This window comes from Melanaphis sacchari, unplaced genomic scaffold (genome assembly GCF_002803265.2).
Source record: "Melanaphis sacchari strain LSU unplaced genomic scaffold, SCAv2.0 Contig106_pilon_pilon, whole genome shotgun sequence".
In the NCBI taxonomy this organism is placed as follows: domain Eukaryota; kingdom Metazoa; phylum Arthropoda; class Insecta; order Hemiptera; family Aphididae; genus Melanaphis; species Melanaphis sacchari.
This window is the reverse complement of record NW_020270400.1, coordinates 557,186-573,284: the sequence shown is the minus strand read 5'-3', so window position 1 is coordinate 573,284 and position 16,099 is coordinate 557,186. Positions and strand designations below refer to the sequence as shown.

General features: G+C 24.5%; 1 protein-coding gene across 1 annotated transcript; it reads right to left on the bottom strand.

Moving 5' to 3' along the window:
• Positions 1-1,080: 1,080 nt before the first annotated feature.
• LOC112603379 (SEC14-like protein 1) lies at positions 1,081-15,676 on the bottom strand. The gene is made up of 14 exons (XM_025351910.1): positions 15,478-15,676; positions 15,209-15,358; positions 15,014-15,145; positions 12,241-12,464; positions 11,696-11,757; positions 10,419-10,543; positions 9,353-9,542; positions 8,244-8,332; positions 7,808-8,066; positions 7,612-7,730; positions 7,411-7,536; positions 2,649-2,790; positions 2,283-2,517; positions 1,081-1,310 (listed from the first exon to the last, which is right to left on the bottom strand). The coding sequence occupies exons 1-14, from the start codon at positions 15,538-15,540 to the stop codon at positions 1,250-1,252; spliced, it is 1,977 nt and encodes a 658-aa protein (XP_025207695.1). The 5' UTR covers positions 15,541-15,676; the 3' UTR covers positions 1,081-1,249.
• Positions 15,677-16,099: the final 423 nt, after the last annotated feature.

Genomic DNA, 16,099 nt, shown 5'->3' with positions numbered 1-16,099 from the left:
TGTACTTTCTCATTTGAAAGTAATTTGTTTAAACTATTTTTTTCTCAAGTTTAAATTTTTGGCATACAATTATTATTATTTTAAACTAAAAATTAATATTTCATTAAAATATTAAGTAAATTAATACAGAACATAATATGATAATTGATAATATATACTAAATCATAGTTAGATTACAATAACATATTAGGGCACAAATTATAACAATCTGTAATCAGTAAGTTATGAATAAATAAAATATGCAGCTTTAATTTAGTCTGAAAATATGGACATATTATTAAAGAGCTAGTATTTTATAAATGCAAAGTTAGGATTAATTACTTTATGTCTGTTATAAGATTTAAAATCATAACTGTGGAAATTCACTATACCATGCATGCAGCATATTTTATTTATATATTAAATAAATATGAATATTGCTGATATAAAATCCAATAACATTATTATTAGATACATTAATTTTGTACCATCAAGACACATAAAAATTCAATTGACACGAGTTACATCATTTAAGTGAAAACATTATTTTATCAAAAATTTATTTAATTAAATAATGGTGTGTACAATAATTACATAAACTAAATAGTTTATTATTTTTATTTAATTGCAATAGATAAAACATGTTTTGATCACAGATAGAAAAAAAATTAATTAATAAAAATAATAAAAGATAAATTAACTAAAACTGCCAACTGAAAATAAGTTGATAAATTAGGAAACATAAAGATAGTTTACATTAAAAGTCAAAACAATTATCAGATCATTACAAAAAAAAAAAAAAAAATTACTAAAAAATAACAAAATCTAAACTTAATATATAGTATGTGATGAATTAACAAATAATTATATAATTAAACTAGAATAAAGAGATTATAATAGGAAATAAAAACATTAAAAGGACCATGCTCAAAAAAGACAAGTATTTCTTTTATTAAATCCAATAGATTTAAATGTGTAAAGAAAAATTATATTTATATTTAAAATTATTTATTTAGTTATTAGAATATTTCTAAAACTAATGATTTAAATTTTTACTTCAATTATTTACAATTTAAAAAATTGAAGTTTTAATAACTCGGTAATAAAGAATATAACTCAACATTAAAATACTAAACGACATTAAAAGGATGTTCATTAATTTTCTACACACCAAACATAATAATCAATGCATTTTTTTTTTCAAAGTATGGTCCTTAACGTAGGCACAATGATTAAAACTGTATGTTAAATAAAATACATGATAAGTTAATTATCTGTTACTAAGACAAGAAAATTTACTGTTGGCTGACATCAAACTTGACATTGAACCCCTGTGAAATATATAAAACAAATGTTAGTAATAAATAAAGTAATAATTAGGGGCTGGAATTACATTCTTTTAAAATAGCCAAATTAAGATGCTAATATTCTCTTAAAAAATTGAAAATATTCTTCCAATATTCTTTAAAAATCATAATAAAATATGCAAACAATATGCTTTTTTATTAAAATATTCACTTGAACTAAAAATATGCATTTATGTGCAAAATAATAAATAGATTTAAATATTATATTTTTAACTAAGAAAATTTTTGAAAACAGTTGATAACTATATTTTGTTATAATATCACTATTATCGGACATTTAATTTATATTATTTATGCCATTGCAACAAAAGGTATCGGACATCTATACCAAATGTGTAAGCTTTACTATAAAATCAATAGAATTTTTTTTTCTATTCATTTTATAATCATCAAATAACCTACCAAACCTAAGTGTCTACTCCCCCTCAGCGCTTCAAACTCAATTCTATTTTTTATACTTAACGTTTAAGTTCTACTATTAAATGGAAAAAGGAAAAAATAGTTATCAACAGCTCCCCCCCCCCCGATTAAAAACCCCACTACATCCATGAACCATCTGTAAAAATTAATCAATATATTTTTTAATATTCTTTATTATACGAAATATTCTTTCATCTTGACATATTCTCAAATATGCAAAAAAGACTTTTACCATTAACTCACTTGTTTCACGATTTGTAAAGATTTCGAGCCCTTGTCTGACTACATAGACTCAAAAAAAAAAAATATGCAAAAGAATATAATTTCGGCCCCTAATATTAATTAATAAGTATCAAATAGTTGAATTCAACGAATAAAAAAAGGTATTGATAATATCATCTAATGTGTTTTTAATGATAAATGTAAACACAATATATCATTAGTCATTCATTACCAATCAACAAATACTTTGTTTTAATTATATTTTTTTCTACTCCATAATTAATTTATAATTACCGATAATCAGCAGATTTTAACATTTCATAATAATACATGATTTTGGCTTTAGTATGATGCCCTGAGCTAATTATTGAACTATCTGGCGACCAATACCATTGTAATACATATGTTCCACTTTTAGTGGTAAGATGAGATCCTTGGACACTCTCACCATCATGACATAATATAGTCTGTTCCACTTTTTCATAATGCTCTCCTTCTTTCCATCCTTTTTCTATAACATTTATATTACCTAAAACATGACATTTAAAATATTTAATAGTTAACCTTTATTTTTGTTTATATAAAATAATATCTGGTTATTGAACAATGAACAAATAAAATACATATAAATTTTTATATCATAAATTAATTTATGAATACCTCTGGCACAACTGAGAAGAGTTGATGGCTGGATTTCAATTAATAATCTTAGTACATTAAAATTAATATCTTGTCTCATTACATCAAAATCCCATGTTATTACTGAACTAGATTCCTCGACATCAATAAAAACTTCATGAGCCTTAAACAAAAATAAAAGAATATATATTATATATTTTAAAAAGTAATATTTATATAATATACAAAGTAATTCACCAGCATGCTCAAACAGTGTTACTATTCTTTGGTAATGCTATTATTTTTAAATTTTGATTTTTGATTTTTCAAGTATAACTAAAGACTAGGTATCTAACAGAAATACAAACTTTGATATGCTTTAGAAGTAAGCTAGTGCATATATTTAACACAAATTTGTTAAACTAATATTTATATTAGATAAATAAGTTAGTTATTTAGTTTTATATTTTACCTGTATAAAATCTACATACCATCTATTTTGTTTTTTATCAATCTATATGTCAGTTTGGGGTGGCGTAAAAAAAAAAGTTTTTTGAAACCCCTTCAATCAAATCAGAATAATGTATTGAGGATAATATTAAATAAAAATCGTAAGTTGGTTCAACAAAAATTAATTACGTAAATTTAGGAATTCTTCCTATAAGATATCTATATAAGAAATTTGCAATTTTTTTATTATATTATTAAAACAAAAAAAATGTATTAAACTCATAAACAAACCATATTTTCAAAGTTTGGAGAGCTAAAAGCTTATAATTTACCTGTAAAATACTCAAAAAAATCCTTTAACTAATTATTTGTAGACTATGTAAGTCTAACCTATTTCAACTATATGTAATTATCATATAAAAATAATATTTATGGGGGCATAATGGATGGAAAAAGAGTAGTCTATAAATAGTTATTTTATGAATTAATGACTCCCTAATTAAAACTATATTTAATTTAATTTTAATTTTAGATTTCAGACAAGTTATCTTATAGTTTAATTGTTTGTATATAATTTTGACTTTTGTTATATTTCCCTAATTTCATATTTATATTGTAATTTAATTGTATAACAGGCTAGGTTATACAGTTTGCTTTAAACTATTTAATTGATCAATCTAAACATGCATTCTCATTGTGTTCTAATTTTATTTTATATTTATATTTTGGACAGTTATAGATACTATTTATGTTAACAAGCCCAGGTTTAAAGAAGTAGATGTATTTTTTACATATATGCTGAATTTGAAAATCTAAAAAACCGTATTAAATAATATAAAAAAAAAATAATAATAATAATAACAAAAATAAAGTTGACATTTTTAACGAGCAATGAAGTGCATGTGGTCGGTCAGCTATTATTTATATACGTAATCCACTATGCTACCATAACTTTGCTTAAAGATGACAGGCAATTTTGTTTAATTCTTTATTAAATACATTTTAAAATAGTATTATATTAATAAGAAAAAAAAAAATTATACAAAAAAAAGAAAACGTAGTCCCGCAGAAGCGTAGTTGCGTAAACCCGTTAATCCGCTAACGTGTAGTCGCGCAAAAGCATAGTTGCGTAAACGCCTTGATTCACTAACGCGTTAATTCGCTAACGCGCAAAAGCATTAACGCTCAAACTCGTTAATCCACTAACAGCGCTAATCCGCAAAGCGGAATACGTAGACGTATTAATCCACATAGCGGAAATGCGCAGAAACGTTAATCCGCATAGCAGAAATGCGCAGAAACGTTAATCCGCATAGCGGAAATGCGCAGAAACGTTAATCCGCATAGCAGAAATGCGTAAACGCGTTAATTCGTATAGCGGAAATGCGTAGACCCAGTTAATTCACTAACACCGTAATCCACATAGTAGAAATGCGCAAAAACGTTAATCCGCATAGCGGAAATGCGCAGAAACGTTAATCCGCATAGCGGAAATGCGTAGACCCCGTTAATCCACTAATACTGTTAATCCGTATAGCGGAAATGCGTAGACCCAATTAATCCACTAACACCGTTAATCCACATAGCGGAAATGCGCAGAAACGTTAATCCGCATAGCGGAAACGCGTTAATCCACTAACACCGTTAATCGGCATAGCGGAAATGCGCAAACGCGTTAATCTGTAAAGCGGAAATGCGTAGACCCAGTTAATCCGCAATGCGGAAACGCGTTAATCCACTAAAATCGTTAATCCGCATAGCGGAAATGCGTAGAAACGTTAATCCGCATAGCAGAAATGCGTAGATCCCGTTAATCCACTAGCACTGTTAATCCGTATAGCGGAAATGCGTAGACCCCGTTAATCCACTAACACTGTTAATCCGTATAGCGGAAATGTATAAAAACGTTAATCCGCATAGCGGAAATGCGTAAACGTGTTAATCCACTATCGTGTTAATTTGCTAATGCGTTAATCCGCATAAGTGTATTTGTGTAAACGCGTTAATCCACTATCGCAATAATCTGCTAATGCGCAAAAGTATAGTCGCGCAAATGCGTAAATGCGTTATGCTTAAATGTGTAAGGCGCAAACTCATTAATCCACTAACGTGTAAATGCAATCATGCAAAAGCGTAGTTGCGCAAACATAGTAATCCACTAACACGTTAATCCATATTTTAATGTTTGTGTATCATATAATTTATTTAATAAACTTTAATATTATTATAATGTTATTCTAAATTAAAGAAGACCTACAATCTATATAATTTTCACAAGTATAACATTTTAATCCAATCAACACTATTTTCAGATATTGTCTGCAGACGACTAAATAAAACATATAGTTTTTACCTTCATATAAAAAATTTTTTTTATGAAATTTAATAAATTTTAGTGGTTATTTCGTTTGTTTAAATAATTATTAAACCACCCTTAGAGTGGAGCAAGGATTAGTAAATTATTTTGGACAAGAACTATAGTAGACCTTCTTTTTTTAGTATTTATAAGTTGGCAGATGTAATTTTAATTTTTTAGTAAAATATTTTTGAGATCCTCCCCCCATTTAGAGTATGGCACCCTGAGCCTTAGAATCTAATTAACCATATAACAATTAATATAATACATCATTAAAAAATATAATTTATAATTAAATATTAGTTTATTTAAAATATTATAATATTACACATGCACACATGTAGTTTCTGAAAGAAACTGTATAAACATATTTTGTGTTATAATACTAAACATAGGAACTATTATTGTGACATTACACTAAGTGTTTTAAGAAAATGTATTCTAATTGATAAAAATTTTTTAAAATAATAACAGTTATTATAGTTAATGGTTATAGATACTAGATAAATGATTATAGTTAAAATTAGCTGAATTTTTGAATTTATATAACTTAAAATTTTATTTTAATATACATTTTGTCTTAAAAAATGATTTGTAATATCTTCTTTTATAAATTATATATTTTATCATAAATTTTGTTTTCTATTTCTAAACAATAAATTAATTGAATAGCTTTATTTTTTCACTGGATGTGACTCGAGGATTTATAGTCAGTACAAGAATTAATTAATAACCAAATAGCTTAAGTATATAACCAACCAAAACCAATTTTTAATTTACGTTTGTCAGGATTAATTGATTTCAGCACCCAATACTGCCTTACAGACCAACAGTTTTCAAAATTTGAAAATTGTACTAAAACGTTTCCCCCATCCTACCCAATGTTTTTTAATTTTTGAGAGGATGGTAGTTGAGCTCTGAATGGAGCACTAAATATTGGCGTTGGAAGAAGTTGAAACATTGGAATGTATGTGTGTTTGGGTCATATGATGAATTTTCCAGCAAGCTCAATAAAACTATACGTAAATCAAAAATTCTTCAGTCAATAAAGGCGATAGGTGATCGGGTTAAAAAATAGGCAGTTTCATGAATCAATTAATATTATTTAATTAACTACTTAATATCCAATTTATAATTATAAATTTTAATATAATATGATTAATGATACCTAATTATATTATATAAAATGTATAAATATGACATATTAGTAAATTATCTATATAAATTAACTTTATTATATATTTATATTTTGTGTCTATCAGTAAGCACTAGTACATTTAGATGAAAAATATAATAATAAAATCAGTTTCAAAAATAAATTAAATAATAATTTTTATGGCAAATTAGTAATTAGTAATATTTAAGGATTGAGGGAAAGTTAAAAAATAAATTAAGAGATTTCATGGATTTGAACAAGATTACATGTTTGAGGAACAAAAAAAGGGCAACAGAATATAGGATATAAAAGAAATAACTAATGATTAATTGGAATTTAATGTATAAATGAGTAAGTGAAGAATTATTAATATCAAATTTGCAAGGATGAGCCAGTAATAATGAATGATAATCTATACATAATAATTGGTTAAATTAAATAAAAGATAAGGATTAGGTTTAACTTAATAATCTAGGTTTTATTTATGACACTAATACTTCTAGTAATTTTCAATAAATTATTATACTTCTATGATTTTTTTAAATCAACATTTTTTTAACTACTATAATTTTAAAATAATTATAGCCTCTATATCCTTAAACCTATCAAGAACTGTTATTTATAGTACATAATATATAGTTAAATGATTCATAAGTTACTATTTGTTTGTGTTTAGATACTTCTTAAATTGTATTAAAAATCCAAGTATTTGAAAATAGTCGTTAAGTATACTAAAAAATTCTAAAAATTACAATTTGAAAAAATTGTTACTAAAGGAAAAAATGAAGGTAAGCATGCTCGGCAAATCTTTTGTAAATAAAAAATATATAAGTATAAATTACCTGTCCTTTAGTCAGTGTCACAGATTGATAAATACTATCTTCAGTAATTGTACACGCTTCTTTTTCTAACTCCCCTTCTTTAAGATATAAATTTTTGGGTACAAAGCCACCTTCAGGAATATTAACCTAGTTTTTAAGTGTAGAATTAATAGTCATAAAATAAAAATAAATTTAATAATTTAAAAATCAAAAACAACATACTTTACAAGGACCTCCAAGAAAATCAGGCACATCATTTTCTGTGAGAAATTCACTGAGACCACCAGATGATTGATAATCATTACCTCCATAAAATAGGAACTTTTGTCGTGTTGTTTCATCTAGAAAATTTAAATTAATAGTCATTTATAACAGTAAAGCAGTAAATGTAAAAAGAGTAAATAAATATTTTTCTTACTGATAAATGTGCTCACTAAGGTCCACAATACAGGGAATACTCTAGGTGCACGAATTATAAGTACTTGCCCAAGTGTCTCTGGATAATTAGATTCTACAATTTCAATAATTCTAAGCAATGCACTCACACCAGGTCTCCATAAATGTCTCATATTTAGCCCTTCTAAATCAACTAATAAACCCCAAGTTGTGATTGGTTTGCCAGATGTATGAGTGGCTTCTTTTGTTAGTTTTAAACCTTCTTCACATACATGCATAGCCTTAACACAAAATAATAAATATTAAAATATATACTTATACATATTATATCAAAAAGTAAGAAAATAATTTTAAATTGTCTTCATGATCATAAAATAAATGTATTTATTTTTAATAGAAAATTTGCAAGCAACAAAAATGTTATTTTATTAGTTATTTATAGTAAAATAATAGCTTACTTGTTTAAGAAGACAATCTTCACCAACTGATTTAAGAAGACCTTTTACATCCATTTGACCTAAACGTAATATATACAATGGGCGCCCCTCTATAACATTGAAAAAAATATACATTAACAAAATTAAAAGTTTTTTTAAAAATAGTTTCACATAAAACCAGTAAATAAATTTATAAAATATCTGAAATAAGATTTGAAAAAAAAAATTATTAGCATAAAATATTTACTTATTTTTGATAAGAAAATATTTATCTTTGTTTTCAAAAACTGGTAAACATTCCTGTATTTCCATGTATATATACATACATTTTTTTAGATTTTCCTAATTCATTATAACTTTTTTCAATATAAAAATTTGAAAATTTTTTATTCCTCCAAATGTAAATACACAAAGATAATTATAAAAATGAAGCGATTATTTCAGAAATCTGTCAAACACCAAAATGATGAAAAATGTGTTAGGTTCAGATTATTGTTTTATGAAATAAAACACTTCATTTAGTGCAAAAGCTCATCAAGTATCGAAACTCTATGGCTGATTCATTTTTGGTCGAATTATGTGTTTAGTTCAGAAACCTATTAATAAATGGCATTTTACGGATTTCTGTGGCAAACTGGGAATTTTAAAATTTGCACTAAATGAGTTTCTGAAATAATCAATTCAAATGTAATAAAATAATATGCCATTGTAAAAATAATAAACATAAATAATTAAGATATTTGAAAAAAATTAACTTTTTAATTAAAACCAGATTTACTAAAATAAATTTATCATAAATATAAATTTTATGTACTATGTCAAATAATAACCAAAAATAGCACGTTAATTAGTTCTGTTGATTTCATTAATTTTTTTAAAAAACTAATAGTTATTAGGTATCTAAAATAGTTTTCATAGACAACTATAAACTGTCCATTTAATTTAACATTTGAGTCTATATTAAACTATTACACTACTCCTTTAACCATAAAAACATTATAAATTTAATTCATTTCTTGTTTTACTCAAAATCTAAGACACAGAACTATATATTAATTGCTTAAAATATTTACATGAGCTTATACTTATAAATTTATAATAGACATAAATTATTTTATTTTATATTTTACCTTTGTCATGGCGGTGCCAACCACAAGGAAAATATTTTTTAATTGGTTCAGGAAACTCATGCTCTGATAATATATTGTCAATGTTATGTTTTTTTCGCCATATAAGTGATTGAGATAAATTTTCTCTTGCTTTTTCAATGTTGAAGTCGGTAGCTCGCAAAAACCGCAATAATGTTGTATCACTTGGTAACTAAAACAATATTATTGAAGAATAATATTTGTTTTCCTTATACATTTCAATAAATTTATAAGTTTGTTCTAGTAGTGATTTTTTATTAACACATTGGCTGTATATGATTTTTATAGTTCTCACACTAGTGCAGCGGTCGCCAACCTTTTGGATCTCACGGACCAATGAATTCATAACTCTAAATTTTACGGACCACTAATGTATACTCATAAGTCTTAAATACCAAAAAATAAATAAATCAACGCATATTTTAAAATATATCAATAAAGGTTTTTTCTTATGTATAGCAAAAATTATTTAAGTAAGTTTAATTTTTATTGATTACAAAAAAAAAAAAAAAAATATATTAATAAATAAAAGTTAAAATGAAGACTGGATTCGATTCATTAGTTTTCTTAGAACGTATTGCGATAACGATATTATTAGGTCTATTTATTTCATAACATGCGATAATAATAACAATATTATTACTCGTTTATTCTTATTTGTCGTAAACTGAACCTACATACAGCAACATTATACAATACTTTTGTATATTACTATCATAAACACAACATTGCAAATAATGTTCAAATTTTTCTGTGGACCACCAAATTCTTACCATAGACCACCAGTGGTCCGCGGACCAGCGGTTGGCGATTGCTGCACTAGTGAATACAAAAAGTAATAACTTCTAATAAACAAACACTGCTCTTATAAGATCATATTTCTGAACAGTGTATGAATAAATAGTTTTAAGTTATACATATAAAAGAATAAAAAATTTACTTAAAATATAATATAATTGAAACCATTTTGTATCAAATCGTAGTCAACATGTTGAACTATAAATCATTATTTATTTTTATTTTTTAACTAAACTGATAAAAAAATTACCTTAGACTTTTGTAGTTGTGACAATTGTTTCTTGAATTGCACTAACTTTGATTCTTGTAAAGGTGTCAATTCTCCAATATATCTTTTAATATACTCATCTTCTAACCATATTTTTGACTGAGAATCTAAAAATATACAAATAAAAACTTTAATCAAAACTTCTTTAACAACATATTTTTATAATATATAAATGTAAAATGATTTATATAATAGGATAATGTAAATAATATTTTTTTTAACAAACATGAAAAAAATAAATCAAATACCTACACTTTTTGCTTAAGTTAGTATATACTATATATATATATATATATTTATTATATTTTAATTTAATTATTTTTCTTCAAACATTTTAAGTCCAAGTAAATAACAACTAAGATCATAGCATATGAATTTCAAGTTTAATTCCAAATCAAATCACGGTGTTTAGGATATTAGAATTGAAAACATAAAAAAAAATTAGTTAAAAAGCATACAAAAGTAATATTTATATTAATGAATATTTGTATTATAAACAAAAACATTACACCAAACATGTTAATTAGGTAAAATTTGACAGCGCAATTGGTTGTTACAATTTTAAGTGAATATATCACATCTTAAAAACTGTTTTGAAAAAGTTAATAGAATATTTAAGAGCAAGGTAATTTTATTTAAAATTTTAAACAGTACTACACACAGTAAAAATAAAGGATTGATTGATTGATTCAGCCTCTTCTTACAATTAGCCTTTAGTCACAGTATGAAGAGCTGGAGTAAGTAGATACTATAGTATAGACTTTTTAGAAAAATGCATCAAGAAATAAATGAAAAAAATTACACAGTATATGATTTGAACCCTTGACTCTGCATTCTGTATAATTTTATACTCAAACGCAATTACTTGTTACTACATTCTTAATGAATGGTCCTCAATACAGATTACACTTTTGTTTAGGTCAACCCACAGTTATAATTATTATGGTCAAGAGCACAAGCAGTGTAATTGGACCATTGTTCTCCGTAAGATTATGTTAACTGTTCATTATTTAATAGCATACATACTATATAATTTATAAAATATTTCTGGAATGAAAATGTGTTAATAATGATATAGTATATTATATTAGAATAGAAAAACTTTGGTTTGTACCAAAATATAATAATATATTAATTTAATTATTAAATTATAATCTTGGTCCAAGTGAAATTTTATTTTGCGAGGTTATGGTTTGTGATAAGTTTTTTAGAAAAAGTGACTACGATAAAATAAGATGACATGAATCTATTAACTTTACCTGCAGTAGTTGGACTATCTTTGGTAAGACCAATTTGATTTTCTTCCGGGTTATTCAAGTCACTATAAAATAAAATTTAAATTACAATATTGTATATACTCTCTCATATAAGAGTAAGCTTAAGACCACCCTCCTTAATAAAATAAGTTTCATCGTTAGTTTTTGTTTTCAACAATTGTTCACGACCTAAAAATTACTTTATAGCGTTTATCTTATTGAAATTCAAACTAGATAATTGCCGATAAAGTTGATAAAGTAATATCCATAAGACAATTGTACTTAGCAAGTTTTAGTTAGATCCATTGACATCCTTGTTTGAAGAATATAACTTCTGAGAGTTACTTTTATATGAGACAAAATAATAATTGATACGTAGAAAATGTCAATAAAACCATCATATTAAATAATATAATTATAATTTATTTGTTTTAATCAAATAAACATGCAATTTAAATCAAGTTATTTTAATTTGAGTTAAAAGAATATTAATTATTATTATTATAATAAAAACTAACTAGAAAGTAAATATATGCAATTTGACTAACCAAGATTGATCACCTCCAGTAGGTATCCAACGAGGAATATTAGTTATTCCATCTTTTTTTAGTTCATCAACATAAAATTCTATTATTTCTTTTCCCTTAGAAATATTCTGAATGTATTGTTTCATACCAAGTTTTTCCATGGTTGACTCAAAACCCAAAAAATATTTTATATCTAATAATGCACTTTGTTCATAACACGTCCATTCTGAGTTTTCTGGATGAACCTGATAAAAACAGGAATAAAATAAAGCATATTCTATTTAGAACTATTAAATATCACTACATATAAATTTAACATTTTAATTTTAATTTATGCATCTTTAAAAAAATAAAATAAAAAATATGATTTTACAGGTATCAAAACTAAATAAAATCTCAATTTTTTCATTTATAAACATTGTAATTGCAACCAAACTTAAAAATTTTCAAAAACCAATCATGAAAATCAAAATCTATGCTAAAATTTTCATGAACCATTCACAAGACTCATAAAAATAAAAAAAATAAAAATATTTTGAAATAGTTAAAATGTTAAAATTCTAATAATTTAAATTTTTAATACTAACATTAAAAAGATAAAAGTATTAAAAAATAATTTAATAATTTTTAAACCAAATACACAAACTCACATATCAGTTATTAAGATTTGTAACTACCAAAGTTATACATATTATATTATTTTATATTTTAAGCCAATCTAATGATTTATATTTTTACTAGTTTATTTGATAACTTTTTTAATGAATACTTTTTATGACTCTATTTATAAAAAAATAAATAAATAAGCTAACAAATATTATATTTAACAATATAATAATATTGTGCATATTTAACACAATGTGATATTATTTATAGTACATACACTACCAGAAAATCATAGGAATGCTTGAGCAAAACGTAAACTGCTCACATTATTAGGTAAAATATTATTTTTCGGCTTTCGCCCAAACAAATCTATGTAAGTTATGAACAACCTCATTTGGAAAAAAATTGTAGTATCTTAAATACTAACATTGAAAATAAATATTATTGTTCATGTATAATTAATAAAAAATAATAATAAAAATACATTTTTGAGGTATTATTAATTATAATAGATATAGTTCATTTGCTGCAATTACCAAAAAACTTATCAAAATTACTACAAAAAAATAGCAATTTATTAAGGTGTATTCTGCATATTTATAATATAAAAATAGATAAGATACAATAACAATGATAAATTGACTATGCCTGATTAATAATCATAATAAAATCTTACAATAAAAGTCTTTATGGTTTTACCAAAATTAAGTTTGTCAGGAAAAAAAGTCAAAATATGACACTTTTCACAAGTATTATGAGTAGTTTGCGTTTTGTCTGGTTTAAACTTTTTTTTAGTAACATATACTGTATAAGTTTATTTAGAATACAAGTTTTTAGTAATTTTATTAACATAAAATGAACAATTCAGTAGTTAGTTATCATTAATACTATTAATAATGATTATTGATTAGAATAACTCATAAATATTTACATTTATCAAGCATTTAAAATTGAAACAATTTAAACTTCGTACTGATAAAAAATAATTTGAACACCTAAAAATTATTTCAAAACATATATAACTTATAAGGCATTTTAGTTTTTGACATCGCATACTTTCATTGATATTAGGTAATCCACATGACGACTACACCTGATATTTTTAAAATACTTACAATTTACACCTAGTGTGACAAAAATAACAATATGGCTTTTTGATATATTACCACCATAAATTAGTTTATATTAATTTCGATACTTTTAAGTAATAAGATATGAATTTAATTAAGTTATATCATGAATTAAATACCGATATATTGTAAAATATGTAAAATTTAAATATTTTATTTTTTATTGTTTATTCTTATTATTATCATTATATATTTTTTATACTTAACATAATATTAACAAATTCAGTGTCAATTGTTCTTTATTTAAAAAAAAATCCAATATGTGAGCAGACAGGTAGCCAGAATTATATTTCATTTATTATTTTTTTATATAATTGATAAATAAAAACGTTTATTTTTAATTTTTAAAAATTTCAAAGGTATTCATGACCCCTCCCTTCTTCTGAGGTGTCAAATATTCTAAATTTATCAGTTAAGAAACTTTAAAATTAATATAGAAATTTAAGATTTTATTTAAAATATGGAACTTCAAAAGTCTAGGAGTTAGGATTTCAATTAACTTGTTGCCACGACTAGTAATGGACATAATAAATTTAAATGATTAAAAATGAAAATTATATCATATTTAAAACATTAGAAACAAATTTCAAGGATTTTAAATTTGTTACAAAAAATTATTAATTTTTGAATTTTAAAATAAATAAATACATTTTGTTAAAAACTGGAATAAGCTAAATAATTTTTTTGTAATTTTTAACGATTAATTTAGTAAAGTACTAATTTTTTTTGATTTTTCATTCTAAAATACAAAATAAATTTTCTACTAATTACCTAATATCTCAATATAAAAGAATAAATAATTTTATCAGACCTAAAAAAAATAATTGTTAAACTAATAGTTATTGTTCTGCACAAAAGCTAACAATCTAAAATTAATTCAAAGACCATACAAAATATGTGTTTTGATTAGGTAATATTTTTTATTGATTTAACCTACACAGCATTCTCAATGTTAAATCTATTAATTTTAAATGATTGCTTCAATTTGTTACTTAAAAATGATGTATGAATAATCAATATGCTAATAATAATATTGAATATTGATAGATTTGACTTACATAGTAACGACATTTTTCTAATACATTTACACGAGTTGAAAATGTCTCATTTGTTGCTTCAATATTTAAGCAACGTTCTCTCAAATCTAGTACATTTTTTTGAATAAAATATACATAATCTACACCGATAATCTAAAAAATAAATGTTATTACATGTACATGAATATTAATTAACATATTTAAAGTACAGAAAACCTTTTTTAGCAAATATGGAGCTTCCACAACAAGTTTACATCTTCTTTCAGTGGTTCTAATCGAACCATCATTTGTTGTACTGTCGGCTGTTACTTCACTCCCAACGAAGACCGGTATTAACGGAGATGTCGGAAATCGTCTTTCATAAGCCTACATCAAAAATAAATTGAAACTCAATGATTTTCAACAACAAAATTACAATTTATATATTAGAATATATTTTAATTTATAATTCTTGTGTACTGACTGCAATACACTGTTGTACTTACAGCCATTACGATTTCAAATGGATATTTGTAAACTCGCACCGGCGATTGGTATTCTTGAACCATTTTAGCGAGGAATAAAAATCAAAAAAACAAAAAAAGAGTAAAATCAAACAATAAAAACGAACTCTAAGCTAATTGATTATCCATTAAAATTTTGATCAGTAAGTAATTAAATTATTCAAACACTATGGTTTATTTTATCACTAATCATAATCAATACTATGACGTAACCGATATGTTTAATCTATTTTATGAAGGAGGATCAGCTGTTGATAACGCATTAGTATACCAAGGTACAAAGGCCACCGGCATTCAGTGCCTTTTTCGCCGTTTCAGTGCGTCTGAGTCTGAGTGTATGAAATAAACTATGGTCTATGTACTATGTCACTATGACTTTAATAGACGTGATGAAATTATATTAATTAGCTATTATGACTCACGAGCAGTCAACTAAATTTGATTGAACAATAATAATTATTGTAATAGCTTCAAAAGAGAGAAAACAAAAAGTTTATTAATCTGTTAATGGAAAAACATAAAATACTTTTGATATTTAACAGCGAGTCTAGATAACCCATGATCAATTTGTCAGCATACTCCGTTTAAGTGTTCTCTCAAAGCT